The 18,146-nt window shown below is 46.7% G+C and overlaps 2 protein-coding genes across 2 annotated transcripts in view; both read right to left on the bottom strand.

Moving 5' to 3' along the window:
- Positions 1-199: 199 nt before the first annotated feature.
- On the bottom strand, positions 200-5,504 carry LOC106809508 (dystonin-like). Its single transcript, XM_014812602.1, has 8 exons — positions 5,476-5,504; positions 4,340-4,514; positions 3,745-3,894; positions 3,233-3,409; positions 2,355-2,439; positions 1,651-1,877; positions 1,155-1,361; positions 200-715 (listed from the first exon to the last, which is right to left on the bottom strand). Exons 2-8 carry the CDS (start codon positions 4,385-4,387, stop codon positions 200-202), a joined length of 1,410 nt encoding a protein of 469 aa, XP_014668088.1. The 5' UTR covers positions 4,388-4,514; positions 5,476-5,504.
- Positions 5,505-5,787: 283 nt separating this feature from the next.
- Positions 5,788-18,146, bottom strand: part of LOC106809507 (microtubule-actin cross-linking factor 1-like) — a 15,241-nt gene continuing 2,882 nt past the window's right edge. Inside the window, exons 6-7 of the mRNA XM_014812601.1 lie at positions 6,773-6,937; positions 5,788-5,856 (exon numbers count right to left, since the gene is read on the bottom strand). Of these exons, the coding sequence (XP_014668087.1) occupies positions 5,788-5,856; positions 6,773-6,937 (234 nt within the window). The remainder of the gene's footprint in view (positions 5,857-6,772; positions 6,938-18,146) is intronic.

Here is an 18,146-nt window from a genome sequence, read left to right as displayed (position 1 = left end):
CTCCCCCTCCTCTCCACCACACCTCCCAACCTAGCACCTCCCCCTCCTCTCCACCACACCTCCCAACCTAGCACCTCCCCCTCCTCCCGGCCTCACCTCCCAACCTCCCTGTCCTCCCCACCCCTCCTTCCCATCCCTCCCCATCCTCCACCCTTACCTCTCCACCTAGCCTCTTCCCCCTCTTCCTCACCCCTTCTCCTTACCTAGCACTTCCTCGCTCCTCCCTACTCCACCCCTCCTCCCACCCTACCTCCACCCTCACCTTATTGGTGTCCTGTTGTTTCTTGATGGCGTCCGTGCTCAGCGTAGCGGTGGCGCCCTCTTGCTTGCGAGCCGCGTCCTCCGCCGCAGTCAGCCACCGGCCGAGCTCCTCGTGAAGTTCCGCGAACGTCTCCGCGAGCGGTAGCGCCCCCTCTAGGACGGCCGCGCGGTCGGCGGCGAAGGCGGCGACACGCGCCCCGGCCTCCCGCAGCTGCTCGGCCCGCGCGCGGATGCTCTCTTGGTCGTCGCCACTCGTCTCCTGCATGAGCTTGCGCGCGGCGACGGCGAGGTCCCTCGCTCGCGCCCTCTGCTGGCCAATCTCGTCGTGCAGCGAGCGGTGGTCCTGCTGTTGCCGCCGCAGCTTCTGAAGGTTCGTCGACGGTGGCTCCGCCCTGGTGAGCGCCGTCTCGGCGCCGCGGAACCACTCGACCATGTCGTCGACGTCCAGCGTAACCTGAAAGGTCGCCAGCGGGTCATGCCAAGGTCATGCAGGGGTCACGCCAAGGTCACAAAGGGGTCACTGCAAGGTCCCGAAGGGGTCACTGCAAGGTCACGAAGGGGTCACTTCTTTAAAGGGGGTGCGCGCCCGGATTGCACCGCTCGGAAAAGCACTGGGCGCATTCGACCCCTGACCTGAATCGATCTGATTTTCATCTATCTCGACCAATGAGAGCACCGGCTACCGCACCGGCACCGATACCCTCGGCTTGCTATGGTAGGCTGTGCAGTTAGACTTATTCCTTTTAATTGTCTTTTTATTGTGCAAATACAACCCGACACCCTTCTAACCAGCAGGTGGCGCCACATTGAGATCGCCATCGCGAGGACGCCCGCAACAGCCGAAAAACGGATTGCCGTCACCGACTGACGCAGCGAAACAAGTGAACGCTTACCTCGCCGAGTTTAGCGCGGGAGTGGCGCAGGCGCTCGCTGCGTTTCTGTATCTGTTCGCTAATTCCCTCGAAGCGCCGCTTGTCTCTCCCCATGATGTCCTTGATGGAGTAAGCGCCCTCTCGTGGCGACAGCTGCATCAGCCGCGCGCCGGACTCAGTGATGGCTTCCATCACTGCCTTGTATGTCTCCAACTCAGCCTCCAGCGACTGAAAAACATCCGGCAGTGTGCGGTGAGACGTAGCGCATATATATATAGAGATTTAAACTATATCAAGATTATAACAAATACGTATAAATGTATACATGCTGTATTGGATGAGAAATATTTCAGCTTGCACATGACATGAAATGTGTGCAGGGAACTAATATGTGCAAAAATTCTATTATAATAATATTAATAACTATATACGTTATATTTTCATAATAATAATATTAATTATTAATAATAATAATATTTAATAATTAATACAAGTAGTGAATACAATGGACACAAACCTTGATGATGTGATATTGTTCCTCGACACCGACGGCGTCTGCAGACTTCAGCTGTGGCTCCACCTGTAGGAGCCAATCACTGATGTTGTTGTGCGAGTCGTGGAACTGCCGCGCAAATGACAGCGCGTCATTCATCTGCTGCGACAGGTCACTCCCTCTGTTGGACAAGTCCGTGTAGCGCTGGCGGACATTGTCGAGCTGGTTCTTCACATTCATCGCCTCATCACCTGACGTCAACGGAGAAATTATTCGTCGTTTTTAATGGTTAAACTTATAATTAATGATTTTAACAACAGCATGAACATGCAAGTATATCGTAGTAAACATGTGTGTATATTTATACGCATATTCGTAAGTTCACGAAAAGAAGGAAAGATATGAGTCTCCACATCTTCAGAACTCACTGACCTATCACAGCTCGATAAGAAAACATGGCCGACCAAACGATCGATGGTCAGGCTGACGATGAGGCCGACTTGACCAGTGATTTCCTGATTGTGTTTTTCGGAACCTTACGGACAATTTCTCTAAGGCAACGGTAACCCGAAATGCCAACACTCATTAAATTTAATGCTGGTAAGTTAATACCGATATTATTAGCTAGTATCAAAATCGTAGCGTGAAACACGAAAGCATCCAATCTGCAGAAATTTCGTTCTAATTCTCGCGACCTTCCCACGACCTTCAACCCCCGCGCCACTCACCGGATGTGCTTCTCATCACCTCCTCTCCTGCCATCATCACCAGCTTGTAATTCTCCGCCTTCTCTTCCACTTCCCCGTAGAGCGTCTGCAAGGCACCGACACGCACGACACAATGTAACGATACGTTTCGGTGCAGTACTAGCACCTCTGAGCACCTGTGTTCCTCGATCTATTGCACGGCTACAGCTAGCAGAAGTTAGGAGGGGGGGGGGTAAGGGTTCAGTCAGTACCTCCCCCGAGATGTTTATGTGTTACATGTAGCTTGCAGGGTTTCTTATACATAAGAGGCGCACCGCCGTTGTCAAGTTTAACATCGCCGTTGTAAAAATGCTTCTGTAACAATTTTTCACATTCAAATTTTTTAAATTTTGGAGAGAGGGGAGTTCCCCCTCTCCCCCTCTCCCCCTCCTCCGCGTCCGCCTGCAGCGTCCGCATACCTGACTACGACACGCCTTTGAATCCATAATGCGTGTTTTTTTCCCAAACTGGCCATTACCTGTCTAATTTCCCCTAAGAAGAAACCCTTGATTGTTACACTGTCAACAGCGAGTAACCCACTGTTACCTGCACAGAACACAACGTGTATGTGGTTTTGCCCCCATCAGGAAAAATGGATTAGCTACGCCCCCGTGTGGGTATTCTGACCGAGGGTTAGTAGAAGAAGAATAGGCCAGATTGGGTCATTAACCAAAGATGAATATGATAGGCATGAGATGATAATAGAGAAACAATATTAAGAATACTAAAGTTTAATCGATGCAGGACAATGAATCCCCTTTGCGTTGACCTTGAATCAAGACATTTTATCTATTTGTAAGATTCGCTGCATAACCCTACGATTGGTCAGAAAGACACGACCCGACCACTGCGCGACGTACGTTCAATTGTTCCTGCTGCCGCTCCAGGGGCTCGACGAACACAGAGGGCGCCGTGAACATGGCCATGCGTCGCTCGGCCAAGTCTAGCCAGGAGACAAAGTCCTGCACTGAGCCGGTGAACTGCTCCAGGCTCCTGAGTCCCTGCTGCAGCAGCTGCTGCTGTCCCTGACAGTCATCCTGCAGGCGACATCGGGAACGAGGATACCATCAAATATCAGTTGAGATCAAGTTAAATTGAGAAGAAATTCAAATAAATTTCATTTTCGTTTTTTTCATGATTATTTATCTTTGCAACGATTGCACGCTGCTGTGCTTTAAAAAGATGCCAGCAAAGATGTGATTTTCTTATATAAATTCATAATCTTGTCAAATTACAGTCCATGTCGTTGCGAGATTACAACAAATCAGAAAGGATTATATAGTAAATTTAAACATCGAAATCGAAATCGAAATCGAAATTAACAGGTCAACACTAAAAATTTCATTATCGTAAGGTAGATGGCAGCACTTGCCCTTAGTTTGTCGTAGCGCTGCTGAGTGTCTGCTAGGCGGCTGGCAATTGTCTCGCGATCATCCTCGGACACGAGCGCAATGAGCATCCGCCCCGTCTTCTGCATCTGCTCCACTGCTGCCCCCTGTCCGCAAATCTGTGCAACGAGTGCCTGGCGTGAAAAAAAAAACACGAATGAGCGTTAACAATGTGTGAAAATACCATCTCTGCTGCACATTTAGGAGAGCCACGACCTTGCACTTGTCCAATGCTAGACAGGGTCCATACTACTTGTGTGTGCGTCCAAAAAATCATACAACAGGTGGCTCACACACAAGGTAGGTACATCATTAATAATTATATCGCTTCGCGCTCTCTCTCTTCTCTCTCTCTTCTTCTCCTCTCTCTCTCTCCTCCTACTGTCCGTCTCTCTCTCTCTCCTCTCTTCCCTCTTGCGTTCTCTTCCTCTCTCTCATCTCTCTACTCTCTCTCGCCTCTTCTCTCTCTCCTCTCTCCTCTTCCTCTCTCTCTCCTCTCTCCTCTATCATATATAATATTATATAATATATCATATATAATATCATACACTGCTCATAATGGCCGCTGCGTCTGCTCACCTGCTGCTGACCAATCTGCATCTCGATCTGGGATTTGTCCGTTGCCATGTTTCGAGAACTAGCGGACGGCGCGTTCCGTCTGCGCCAGCAGTGACCCAACGCTCCGCCTTGTTATGGAAGTCGGTGGCGACCTCTAGTGCCGTTTCGAGTTGACTCGTGCGTAGCTGGGTCTCGTCTGCAACACAACATCCCATCGGTAACTAGAGATAATCTCATCAACCCTCACGAATAATCTATTAGACTTAAACTTCCCCACCCTAATTCCCATGAAACTCAACCTAATCCCAATTAAACCCAACCTAACCATAACCCCAACCCTAACTAACAGTTAAACCATCGATTACCCTAAACGAGACGGGTGATGAGATTTTGAATTGGATAATGAATTGTTCAAAAATAACAGGTGATCTAGTGCTCTATTAAATGATTTCCACGTTACCTTGAGATCCTGTTCGGATAATCTAAAATTCGATGATTGAGTCGGATAACAAGTTTGGACTGAGTTTCTAAACCCATATATAGTAACCTATACTTAAATCCAATTTAACCCTAATACTCCTAACCATAACCTATAAATTCAACCTATATATAATTAACCCAACCTATCCCAATAAACTAACCCTAACCCAAGAAACCCTCAAACCCTATCCCTATAACCTCAACCCCATAATATTCGTCAACCTTATCCAATTTAACCCTGACCCCAACTCTACCCTTTGCCCTAAGCTAACGACCCTTGGTCCACCTCCATTGACAGAAACCACGCCAATAAGAGGCCGATCTACACACACAAAGTTTAAGTTAACATACAGTTAAGACTAATGTTCGTTTTCTGACAACGGTTTGCACTAATCTAAAACTACCGTATTACACCCCCATTCAGCTAGAGCGAGTAACTACGTGCACATCACTTTGAGCATTACTCTGAAAAATAGCTTGAACATTATTTCTCGATCACTGCTCCACACACGCTGAGACCGTAGTTCAACCGGTGTCTAGCTCCTGTGAGAACCTGTCTGACACCATGCTTTGACATTATTCGATGCACACCATTCCGCTGAGAGAGTTGAAACCGGGTGCTAGCTTCTGTGAGACCGCTGAACCTTGCTTTACATTAGTTCGACACTATTGTTCACCGCTTATAGAGTTGAACTCGGTTTCTAGCCTGGAGACCTGTCTGACACCCGCTTTGAACATTTAGCGACACTCCCCGCTGAGAGATTGAATCCGGTTTCTACTCTGTGAGACTGTCTGACACCTGCTTGAAACATACCTTGACACGCACAGCGCTGAGAGATTGAACCGGTGTCTAGCCTGGAGACGTCCTACACTCTGTGAATTGACACATTACTGGCACACACTCCCACCGCTGAGAAGTTGTACGGGTGTCTATCCTGTGAACTGTCTGACAACCTGCTTTGCCTCCCTGTCGCTCAGCGCCTTAGTAACTACTCCTGTCCATCGACTTGACCGCGAGTCCAGGTGTCGTTATCGTCGCTAAGCAGCTGGTCCACAAATCTGTGAAATGTGCAAGTGAACAATGTACAATGTGAGCACGGAGGGAGTAGAGGGTGGGTGTGAGTGGAGGGAGGAGGTGGTGTGAGAGGGAGGGAGGGTGGTGTGAAGGAGGAGCGAGGGTGGTGTGAGTGGGAGAGAGGTGGTGGTGTAGGTGGGGGAGGAAGGGTGTATGTAGGTGGGGGAGGGAGGTGGTGTGAGGTGGAGGGGGAGGGTTGGTTTGAGAGGAGCGGAGGGAGGGTTGTGTTAGGTGGGGAAAAAGGGGTGGGGAAGTGGGGAGGAGGGGTGTTGTGAGGTGGGAGGATCGGTGGTGAATGAAGAGGCACGGACGCGGAGGGTGGGTGAGGGAAGAGCTGTGTCTGGCAGTGATTGGGTTGGCAAAGGCGATTGATTCCCATGTATGCGCGTTCTGTTTTGCCAATTAACTCGCTGCTGTTTGCGTGGCCGCACATCCTTTTTTCAACCTCACAGCCGTTGCGAGAACTTCTCTCCCTCTGTCGCTGTCGTTCTCCTCTCCTCTCCCCCGATCTCTCTCTCCCTCTCTCCTCTCTCTCTCTCACTCTCTCTCATTCTCCTCTCTCCTCTCTCTCTTCATCGTCACTCTCTCTCAATCCTCTTCTCTCTTCTCTCTCTCAATGTCAGCTCTGTCACCTCTCTCTCTCTCCTCTTTCTCTCTCCCTCATCCGTCTCTCCCCCCTCCCTCTCTCTCATCGTCTCAGTCTCTACTCCCTCTCTCTCTGCTCTCTTCTCTCATCATCTCGTCACTCGACTCTATCCCTCTTCTCTCTCTGTCTTCCCCCCATCCTCTCCTCCCGCCCTCCCCTCTCTCTCCTTGTCTCTCCCCCCTCTCCTCGCTCTCGTCTCTCTCTCTGCTCTCTTCCTCCCACCCTACATCCCTACATGACTCTCACTGCTCACCTTCTGCTCCTGCAGCTGAGCTTTGACGACCTGTGCGCAGACAAGGCTTCTGATGGCTATCATGTCCTCCATGTCTCCGAGCCATCCCAGCATGCCCGTGAGCGCGTCCTGTAGCTTGCCGCACTGCATCAGTGCCGTGTCCAGCCTGCGCTCGCGCTGCGACGCCTACACGCAGATACACACAGCTTACAAGCTTGGAATATCACAGCAAATGAATCATTAACGAACGCCACGCACCACGCACGCACGCACGCAACCAGCACACACACAGGTACAGCTTGAATACACGCAAATTAACATTAACTACACGCACAGCACTGCACGCACGCACCACACACGCAGAGCCTACGCAGGCACACCAGTATATAAGCCCAATATCACAGCGAATGAATCATTAACCACACACGGCTAGTAGATCCGATAATACTCAGATTTAAAAAGGAATTAATATTTCCACCCCCGAAGCAGAACAAGAAACACAAGGAACAAATATACAAACTAATACAAAAGCGTGCAACGCGGATTAAACACAGCCCTCATACCCTTCTTCCTTCAAGTCTCCCATAGCGGTCACCGAGTCCCTCCAATTTCGATCGATGTGCGGGTTGACGCCTGTGTCCGCCACTCGACTGTAACAGGCCTGGCCGGCGGTCAGCACCGTCCTCTATGTCCTGCGCCAACGGCGTCCATGGAACACTTCTGGAAACGCCTGTCGGTGAAAGACAAGAGCGCATGCTAATTAAGCTGGTGATCCTGGAAGTCGAAATCCCGAATCCTAATGTACTAGTGAGAAATCCAAAAACTACCGAGAACAAAACTGTAAGTCCAGAGTCATATAAAGAAAAAATACTAAGATAAAAAATAAACAAGAATAAAAAAAATTATAATAATAAAATGAAATCAAATAATAAACCAAAACAAAACAAAACTTGTAAACAAGGAGCATCAGGAGTAGATAAAGGGCCAGGAGTTGACACCAATCAACAAGAAAATTCGTCCATTCTAGCCTTATATACCTACCGATTACATACGCGCGTAACTCATCCAATCTTGACTCAAATTCGGACACAGTACATCGCCCATTGCATCGCTATACCAAATCGTTACCTACATTACGACACTCGCATCCGGAAATACAGAACTACAAGATACGACAACCGATTCTCCCAATCTTTGTCCATTATCAACCTGTAGCGAGCGCCTAATAATTCAAAACAAAAGTGCAGCTACTAACCACATCCTGTCCACTGGCTTCGTTCACCGGGCATGCGCTGTGCTAGCAGGGGATATGGCATCAACTCAAACAGCTCGCTAGATATAACCTCTGACACCGTTAGAGCAGCTACAGGTATTCCTTGATTCCATAACCGGCAGCCGGCACGACATCAAGGCACCCGCTCAATCCGCTTATCAGCAGCAGATCGGATGAAATCTCGCCTGCGAGCCACAGCGCCTCGCCGTGAACTAGCAATGCCGGGACAGTGTGGTTAGTAAGCGCCCTTTTCTTTTCACAATTTAGCCTCGCTACGGTTGAACTTAATGATCAAAGATTGAGATATCGTGTCTAGTTTTAGTCGTATTTCGATTGCGAGTGTCTAATGAGGAAACGATTGGTTACGATCCTGGCGGCGAAGTACTTGGCTCCGATGAGCTCATTGCTATGATTTCCTGTAAATCGTAGGTATTAATAAGCTCTAAATAACTAATTTCCCTTTTGATATTTGGAGTCACCACCCTTCCCCTTTATCTATCTCCTGATTCATCAATGTAAACCAACGTGTTTCGGTCTCTATTAATTTGCCCACTTTAAGCCACAAATTTAAGGGTGACCTGTCAAACATCTACATTATAGTACCGTGCACATGCTACATAGGCTCATCTTGTAACACATCTAACATCAGGGCTTCACCCTGCCACGACTATGTCACGTATCTACATCATCAGTCACACTCTTGTCCATGTCTATCAGTCTACAGGGACATGTACATGTCTACATTACAGGACCTGTCCACATTTCTACATTACAAGGAACCTTGCACATTCCACATTACAGGAGCACCTGTCACATGTCTAACATCAAACAGGGGACCCTTGTCACTAATTCACATACACGGGGCACCCCTTGTCACATGTCTACATAACAGCGCGGACCTTGTCCCCCTTCTACGATACAAAAGGGCACATGTCAGCAATGCTACATTACTCTTGTGACCTTGGTCAACATGTCTACATACAAAGGACAACGCGCAATGTAGGGTCACCTTGACTGCTCGTGGCTGCTGGCGGCTGATGGCCGATCACGTCGTCGAGGTTCGCGGCGGCGAATAGGTTGAGGGCGTCGTTCTTCGCCGCTCTGCCCTTCTCTAAGGCGCGACCGTGTCTTAACAGACCAGCGCTTCGCTGTACCGGACGCCCTTTCCATAGCCCCGTCCAGCGGGAGTCTAGCCCTGCTGCTCGCGCCCTCGCGACGCATCCTTCACCCGCACACCACTTCGCTTAAGCTGCTCCATTCCTGCCCATACAGATGACTGTTTTACAGAACATTGTCGTTACGCAATGCTGTAATATACAGTGACTAACGAGTTGCGGCGTAATGGCTACGTAGACAGACGTCGGAACACGAATGCTGTTAACCGACTTGTCCTTACTAATGAATCGTCATGATGCAAATATATACTATATTTGATGTCGTGCACTAATAAGCAGTCTTGCACATTGCAGATCACACTCTACTTCGTGACAACATACTTCAAAATACGGCACCACAATCTTGAGCTGCACTTCTTCTTAATTAATGCATAGTCGACCGACGTAAATTCTTCTTCGTCGTTCATCTCGCAGCATACCTTATCGATTCGTGTCCAGAGTTACGACATGTATCCCTCTCTGCTGCAGCCGGCGCTGCGGCCGCCCTCCCGATTACGTGCAAGCTGCTCAGCTCTCGTCGCGTCCGTCGCCCCCGTACGCGCGAGCATGTGTTCTGGTGTAATCCAGCCGGAGCCCCACCAGCTCGATCCCAGCTGCGCGGTTACGATCGAGTCTACGTCCAAACCAAGCAGATCCTGCCTGCGCCCCAACCGCGCTCGCTCTCCTCCACCAGGTGGTTCATCCGCGTCCGTGACTCGATCCTCAGCGTGCTCCCTAGCCAGCGAACAAATGTCCTTGTTTACATAGAGGAGCGGCGATAAAACACGGTACACATCACGATGATTTCAAATATCTCCCATACATAATTATACATATTAATATATATTAAGTATACTAGAGTATAGATATATATACCTCCAATTATTAAGATAATATAACTAGGTATAATTATCTATATAGATCAGAAAAGATAGAGGAGGAGGATAGAGAATTGAAAGTGGAGATAGGTAGGAGAGAATAATTCATATTATATGTCCCGCCTATGCTATCCCACAATGCAATACGATTGTGTATATATACGTGATAAATACATTATGCGTTTTCATACATGTATTACACATTTACGTATCATTAACATGCAGTATGGGTTAAAGAGCATTAAAGGGATAAAGGCACTTAACACTCCACATGTAACTTAACACTTAACACGACCACCCACACACACCAACACATACATACCTTGCATTGATCGACGGCCACGTTGGCGTTGTCGAGGTCGCCAACCACCAGGTGGAGCTGCTCGCTAAGCTCCTCCCAGTTAAACGCGAGCTCGTCAGTTCTTGCCACCAGGGGGCTAGCGTCAGTGCCGTGTGGCGCGTCAGCAACAATTCCGTCGACAAAGTCCTTGAGAAATTCGACGGGTCCCCGGAGCGTCTCCACCTCCTCCAGGAGAGCGCGCGTTTTCTCCAGGTTCCGAACATCCCTGGCGGGTCCCTTTGCCGTCAGCTCGGCGGCCCTGCGCGCGCACTTGTCCACGGCCGCTGACGTCTCCTTCATGTTTTCCTCGAACTCCTGTAGGCGGCGCCCCATGTCCTCGAGCGTCTGCGCCTTCTCCGCAGCGTCTACAATGAAATTCCGTGATTGGACGATCAAACTTGTTTTTTTTACATGCAATGTACATTATTTCAGATGCATATCCAAATTATATCATATGTAATCTTTATTATTTCCGTTGCAATCTAAATTATTTGACTCACAATCCAAATTACTTCATATTTAAACTGAATTATTTCACATGCAATCTAAGTGATTTCATACACAATCTAAATAATTTCATTTCCATGCATTAATTCCTAACATTAATCCAACTGCAATTTTGGTCCTAACTCTAACCCGCCTCATTCCCAAGCATCAACCCAATCTAAACCTATATGTGCCATTACAGCCATCACTAAAATTAAACTAATCGTAGAATCCTCTAGAATTCTAATCCCTAACTTAATACACAGACCTCGCCCTACTACTTCCTAAACCTAGCTCTAACCCTAACCCAACTGAAATTTTATTTCTAACCCTAACCCTATTTTCTAACCCTAGCCCTAATTCTTACCCTTAACCCTAATTCTTAATTCCTAACACTAATCTAACTGCAGTCTCATTCTTAACCCTAACCCTAATCCAACTTTTATTAAGCAATTAAGCAATACCTATCCTAATCTATCCATCTATTCTAAATATATTCTATGTACTCTATCATAACCCAAACCTATATGCCATCATGGCCATCACACACACGCCACGCAAAGTCAGCGAGGCTTCGCGTGACACACGCGGCGTTAGCGCCGGCTTCTCTCTCTCTCACCCGTGATCAGATGCTGGGATTTGGCCCGCAGCTCGGCGACCGCCTCCCGAATTACATCCCTGTCAGCATCGCAGCTGTTCATGAACGCCTCGCCCAGTGCTGCCATCTGGTCGACCTCACGGGACTTGCTCTGCGCCTCCTTCTGGAATGCCTGCGCATGCAAACGTCAGAGTGTGTGCGTGAATGTGTGAGTGTGAATGTGTGAGCGTGAATGTGTGTGTGTGAATGTGTGTGTGTGAATGTGTGTGTGTGTGAATGTGTGAGTGTGAATGTGTGTGTGTGAATGTGTGAGCATGAATGTGTGTGTGTGAATGTGTGAGTGTGAATGTGTGAGTGTGAGTGTGTGAGCATGAATGTGTGTGTGTGAATGTGTGTGTGAATGTGTGTGTGTGAGTGTGTGTGTGAATGTGTGTGTGTGAATGTGTGAGTGTGAATGTGTGTGCGTGAGTGTGTGTGTGAATGTGTGTGCGTGAGTGTGTGTGTGAATGTGTGAGTGTGAATGTGTGAGTGTGAATGTGTGTGCGTGAATGTGTGAGTGTGAATGTGTGAGCGTGAATGTGTGAGTGTGAGTGTGTGCGTGTGAATGTATGAGTGTGAATGTGTGAGTGTGAATGTGTGAGTGTGAGTGTGTGCGTGTGAATGTATGAGTGTGAATGTGTGAGTGTGAATGTGTGAGTGTGAATGTGTGTGAGTGTGAATGTGTGAGTGTGAATGTGTGTGTGTGAATGTGTGTGTGTGAATGTGTGAGTGTGAATGTGTGTGAGTGTGAATGTGTGTGTGTGAATGTGTGTGTGTGAATGTGTGTGTGTGTGGTGTAAGGTTTTGCGTGAGGTCACGTTATGTATCTTGGTGCCATGTCGCGTTGTGGCGTCGCATCATGGTATTGCGTCACAGAGTCGTGTCGCATACCTTAGTGTCGTGGCGTGCCATCATGGCGTCACTTCATGTCACATCACGTCGCATCATGCCATCACAGTGTCACGTCATGCGTCGCATAGCTTGGCGTCATCCACCCATGGCATGAGCGCGTCATGTCGCGTCACGTCGCATCATGCTATCGCGTTGCGTCATGCTGTCAGGCTGTCCGCGCGGCATGCGGTCGATCATTGTGAAGAATTGCTGTGAAGATCTTGTTTTTATGAGACGTTGCAAGTGCCTGTGCTTTCTATCATCTTGTTACGTCAAACTGCACGTTACACGTCAAAGGAGCAATAAACTCAACACAATTTATTCTGGTATTTTTACGCTGGTGATGTTGATTAGATCCTTGGAGTGCATGTTTAAGAGGAAGCATGTTCTTTGGGGCGGGGGGCGGCGCGGGGCGGACTGGGCGGGCGGCGCGGCCGTCGCGCGAGGCGGGGCCGCCGTCGCGGCGGGTGCGGCCTTCTAAAACACAATTCACAACTTGACACTTTAATGGTCCTTTCGATCTCTGGAAGCCTTCTTCATGGAATGGTCCCCCCAACCAAGCCCTTTGTGACTGACTAGTCAAAAAATTCAAAAGTATGTAATTGGCTTCTATTTTTAGCCCCGCCCCGATGTTCTTATTTAGAACAAGGGTTCTTTATTGTTCTTCCAGAACGACCAGACCTCCGCGGAACGCCGTCGTGAGACGTGCGCCGGGCTCGAATTTGGCGCACGTCTCTACTGCGTACAGCCGCTTCAAGCTTGAACATCCTCCGCGCGTCGCGGCGCATATATCACGCCGAACCTGCGCGAGTCTCAGTCGGCGCAGCGCTCGGCATACAACAGCAAGCTGTAGCCCAGCGCAATATTGTATAGTGGTCTCTCTGGGTGCAGTAGACATCAGTTGGACATAGCGATTACTAGAATGAAGAGCGTAGTCTTATATAGAATGAAGTCTTCATTCTATATCTACTGCGCAAAATGGCCGCACTCCGGCGGCCATGTTCCCGCTCGGTACGCTGATGAGACTCGATGGATTTCTCCTAAACTCCGCCGATTGCATGATGTAATTTTTTAGTGTAATATGACTTAAGACAAGAAACCAAGGATCTGTTACTAAACATCAACAATTTCTCTGTCCCGCGGTATACCTTCCATTTCCACCTATAAAACACTTTACGTACACACCTGCCATCATTGTTCTTTTCTGCTTCAAATTAAGGCTAATATGCATACTACGGACCCGCCTAATAAGCATGTATTTTTTCTTTGGCGGTTCCCCCACCGCAGTATGCCCGCAGGTGCGGCGCGGCCCGTCATTTCGTACTAATGGGCGACTTAGTAATTATGAATTGGTAGTGAATTGATGAAGGATTAGAGCTTTGCGTATCGCTGATCTATTTTGTGACAATTTAACGCACTAAAGTTCTTATTATCATATAAACCTATATACAATACTGTGTACACACCTTGTTGTTAATTCGGGTGTGAGTGGTGAATAGTTGTTGAGCTGGTTTACTACGGAAAGCGAGTGGCTTAATACACATTAATTTGTCTTTCGCCGGTCAGGGGGTGGTCGTGGGACGGTGACGGGGTTGTGGGGAGGTTGTAGGGTGAAAGAGGAATGTGAGGGGCGAGGAAGCGGGGGCGGGCCAGTCTAATGGTTTTATAATCCTCTGACGAGTTAAGGCGGACGTATTGGTTCGCGCCGTTTGTGTGTGTGGTGGTGTGTGTGTGTGTGTTGTGTGGTGTGGTGTGTGTGCTGGTGTGTCGTGTGTGTGTGTTTGTGTGCGTGTGCGTGTGGTGTGGTCATGACTTGTGTATATGCGTCGGTGGTGTGCCGGTGCGTGTGCGTGCGCGTGCGCGTGCGCGTGCGCGTGCATGTGTGTCGTTCCTGTCTGCGATTTTTGGCAACCGTTAGAAGTAGAAATATCAAACTGGTCAGAGGTGGAACCCTATTGATTTTGAGTGCCTTTCACCTAAGGTCATGATCACAGGTCTCACATTTGGATGAATGGGACTAGCATAGAATGGAGAATAGATATATAGATAGATAAAGAGGATCAGCATATGTAGATAGGATAGGATGGATAGATAGATAGCAAAATAAATGCATTGATAGATGAATATTGCCGCTGACGTGCGAGCGTGCAGTGCGGAGGACCTTTGATTCCAGCAAGCCATGCGCGTGTGCCCTGCGCGGAGCACTGCACAGGTAGCGACAGACTAGACTGTTCCGTAGCCTGTAGTTTGCGTGTGTAAGGTTACGCCAGCGCACCTAGCGGAAAGTGAAGCTGAAGGTCGTGCATGTTTTCCGGGAGATTTTACCATATCATTTTCTAATATTAGGTTTTTTAACTCACCCACAATAAATGACAAAAAGCAAGTGTTAGAATTCGACCTTTTGACTGCGTAGGATGAGGCACGAAATATTATCGTGCACGCGCTAGAAAGTTATGCAGGAACAAACAGCTAGACGACACCATACAAATCTTATTATCAGAATGGTGTGCTGCCGTGGGCCGAATGTTGACGTTAACTGCTCTGCATTTTCATATTGCTTTTGCGGGAATCCAAATATCAAGCGCTTTTTTGGGTAATGCATGCGATACCAAGTACACATAAGTGCGTAAAGCACGCGCGCAAATTACGAAGAGAAGATTGGCGAGGGCGCATAGCCACACGTAAGTGTACCGTGCAAATCGCGTGAAAGACGCGAGGCGTGAAATTGCGAAAACGGTCAAAACAAGTGAGTACCCTCCTGGTTAAACGACGTTTTGTCTCGCCTTTCTGAGCAACGAATAAAAATATTTCTTTGTTAGAGTAGAAATTTGAGGCGGCAACACCTGGGAGAAGACTCTGTCTCATTTTTAGAGTCACCTCCCACATTTTACGAAAGTACGATATGGCGGGTTTTTTAACGCATTACTTTCGAGCAGAACCCAACATGCGTCTAAAATGGAATTGCTTCCTACTTGTGATTGGAGGATAAGATTTGAATTCATGACGTTCGTCTTCAATTTCGCTTTAGCCTATGACTGAGTATGAGCCGGATATCGCCGCTACATATTTGCTAATTAATACGCTAATCGCATCCGGTCAAACTCAAGACTCCGCAGGATCAAGTTAAAGGTGTCTATAATAGTCTAGGAAGTTATAGCAATTGTTAACTCAACGTTCGGCGTCCATATAATAGTTAGTTAAATGTACAATTGCCTACCGGGCCATAACCGCGCATATATTAGCCTATGCAGCGATCAATGCGGCGGTGCATATTTGCTAATTAATTAGACGTGATCGCGCTTACTCAGACTCAAGCAATCACAGATATTAAGGCTAAGACATGTGTTTTATAGACAGAAGTTGATAGAAATGTAACTCAAGTCGCTTTCCGCGCATATGTAGTTTAGTTACACTTTTCCTCACCGGTCATAGCTATTAGCGGTATGCCAAATGAAAACGAAACGTCGACTGATTCTATTGTTATCCTCCAATCACAGGGTCGCGGCACATGACTGCCGTTTAACGCATGTGTGAGTATAACGTCAGAAAGCACCGGGGTGCAGTAGGCCCTCGGTTAAACGACGTTTGTCCGCCTTCTGACAACCAAATGACTATTCTGCCTAGAGTATTAGACACATCCCTGAAGATGACCTCGTTAATTTTAAGACTGTACCCCACATTTTCGATATTTGGGGTTTAAGGAGTACTTTTCTAGATTGAGCGGATATGATGAGAGCTAGCATTTATAAAATGAATGCACATACCTATAAATATTCTATACATTACGCATTGACGTTGTCAAAACAAACATTAAAGTTTTGATATTCCTTTATTTTTCGGCACGGACATGACACCCGCGATCGTGCTGTTCCACCCTGAAAATTGCGCATTAAGTTCACAGTTATGTTGCACGTTACGTACAAGCCGCCGAGGGTAGTCACAAAAAGTGCTATGCATATTATACCTAATATGCTCCTTTAACCGAACGATATTCATTTTACGACAAATTTAGTCCATATTATAATCTGCAACTATATATATAGTCCGCTTATAAGATGAATTGCGATCCTTCTGCTTTTAAATTAATAAATTAAGAAAACACCCCTTTGGGTCTGTAGCACTTGGCTGAGAAAGTCGGGTTGTGCAAACTTTTCAGAGTTTGTGCGCTGTTGAGTAGGCCGCCAACACGTCGGTTGATAATTCAACCTGTAGTTCTCGTTAGTTTAAACAAGTTTTTTTTAAACATTTCTAAATCGGCGATTAAAACCAGTTGTGAAATTTTTATATAGTAATCTTAACCTAGTTCAACTGAGAAATAACCCTAGAACCTAGAGGTCAAGTGATTTCTTTAAAATGCTACTCTTGACGCAGAAGGTCCTTTACGAGTCACTGGGAACATTTGCGGCCCCTGTTCCAAACATACTCAAGACACCCATGCTTTATAGATTAGTTAACTATATATTCAGGGACCGAGCCACGAGCTAGACAGTAATGTGTGGGGGGTTCTTGGCTGTGCTACACGCTTGTGCTTTCATTTATAAGAGAACGGGTCATGGGTTAACCGACCCGCGGCTAGCGGCGGTCAACCACGAAGACATTAAGGGGGTCTGGGGGTTTGGGTTCGGGGTTGGACTCTAGGGTCCCCAGAAATTTTTTTGAAAAATGTAATTTGGCTCCCAGGTCATTTTCCCAGCACTTTAAAGATAGGTAGTTTCTTTTTAATGCTAACAAATGGTTTTTGGAGTTAAGTGACTGTAGGATTCGATGTTTCTCGAACAAAAGTTTCAGTTCTAAATGCTTTAAATTCTCCAATTTAGCTGATCATTGATTTGTATAAAGTGATTTAACTTCAATTATTAGTGTACGGGTTCACTTGAGACCGGAACTTTACAACGGTTAAGTGTTTATGGAAGGATAAAAAAATTAAACTTTACCACTATGATAAATCTAATATTTTCTAAATGAATCTGTATTCTACATATGATACATAGAGTCTCCAATATTGTATAGAAATTTAGCTGATTCATGTATTGATATTCTTTACTTTATGTACATGTTCTACACTTCATTTCTTTAGATTGACGGAGAAGCTTCCATAAGGCTTTTTTGATAGGGATATTTGCTTAGCTTTTACTGTTACTAACCCTTTACACAGACTTGTCACATTACTATAATATGTTATCAATTCTGTATATATACTACTTGCGCTTTTCATTTGTTTGTCATTTTCTTAACCATGCACGTGTATATGGAGTAGAGACATCATTTTGAGTACAAGTCGAGTTTTGATATTTTATGAACCTCACTATGCTTTCCTATTAAAGTTTTTTTGGTGATTTGTACGGTGGCATCATGGGGGGTCCTAACAAACAAAATTTTCAACGCTTGGTTACCCAAATGGCACTTGGGGCAAAACTCTAGTTAATTTTGAAAAACAATTCCAAAATAGCGCTAAGACGCTCCATCTTTCAAAATTAAACTCTTTTAACACCATCGTGACCTAAATGATGTTGAATGCGTCTTTTAGTATGGGTTTTTTAGGTTGCGTATCAATTTATTTCTTAACGTTATTTTTTTGATTCAAGGTCAGGGTCAGCAAGCTAAAGGTCAAGTCCAGGTTCAGAATTTTAACTAATTATATTTTAAGTTTATTCATTGACAGGAATTTGAAGAATCATATATCATTCTTGACATAGTTTGGCGATGAAAAACATGCTAAGGTGAAAACAGGGTAAG

Source organism: Priapulus caudatus, unplaced genomic scaffold (genome assembly GCF_000485595.1).
Source record: "Priapulus caudatus unplaced genomic scaffold, Priapulus_caudatus-5.0.1 Scaffold360, whole genome shotgun sequence".
Taxonomy (NCBI): Eukaryota; Metazoa; Priapulida; class Priapulimorpha; order Priapulimorphida; family Priapulidae; genus Priapulus; species Priapulus caudatus.
This window is presented reverse-complemented; position numbering and strand designations above follow the sequence as displayed.

Bases quoted from the DNA above. Each gene is read 5' to 3' on its own strand.
- LOC106809508 (XM_014812602.1), bottom strand. From the start codon at position 4,387: ATGGCAACGGACAAATCCCAGATCGAGATGCAGATTGGTCAGCAGCAG. The intron at 3,410-3,744 runs GCAAGTGCTGCC...TGTCGCCTGCAG, and splicing joins AGCGCTACGACAAACTAAGG to GATGACTGTCAGGGACAGCA. The intron at 1,362-1,650 runs GTTTGTGTCCAT...GATGTTTTTCAG, and splicing joins AACAATATCACATCATCAAG to TCGCTGGAGGCTGAGTTGGA.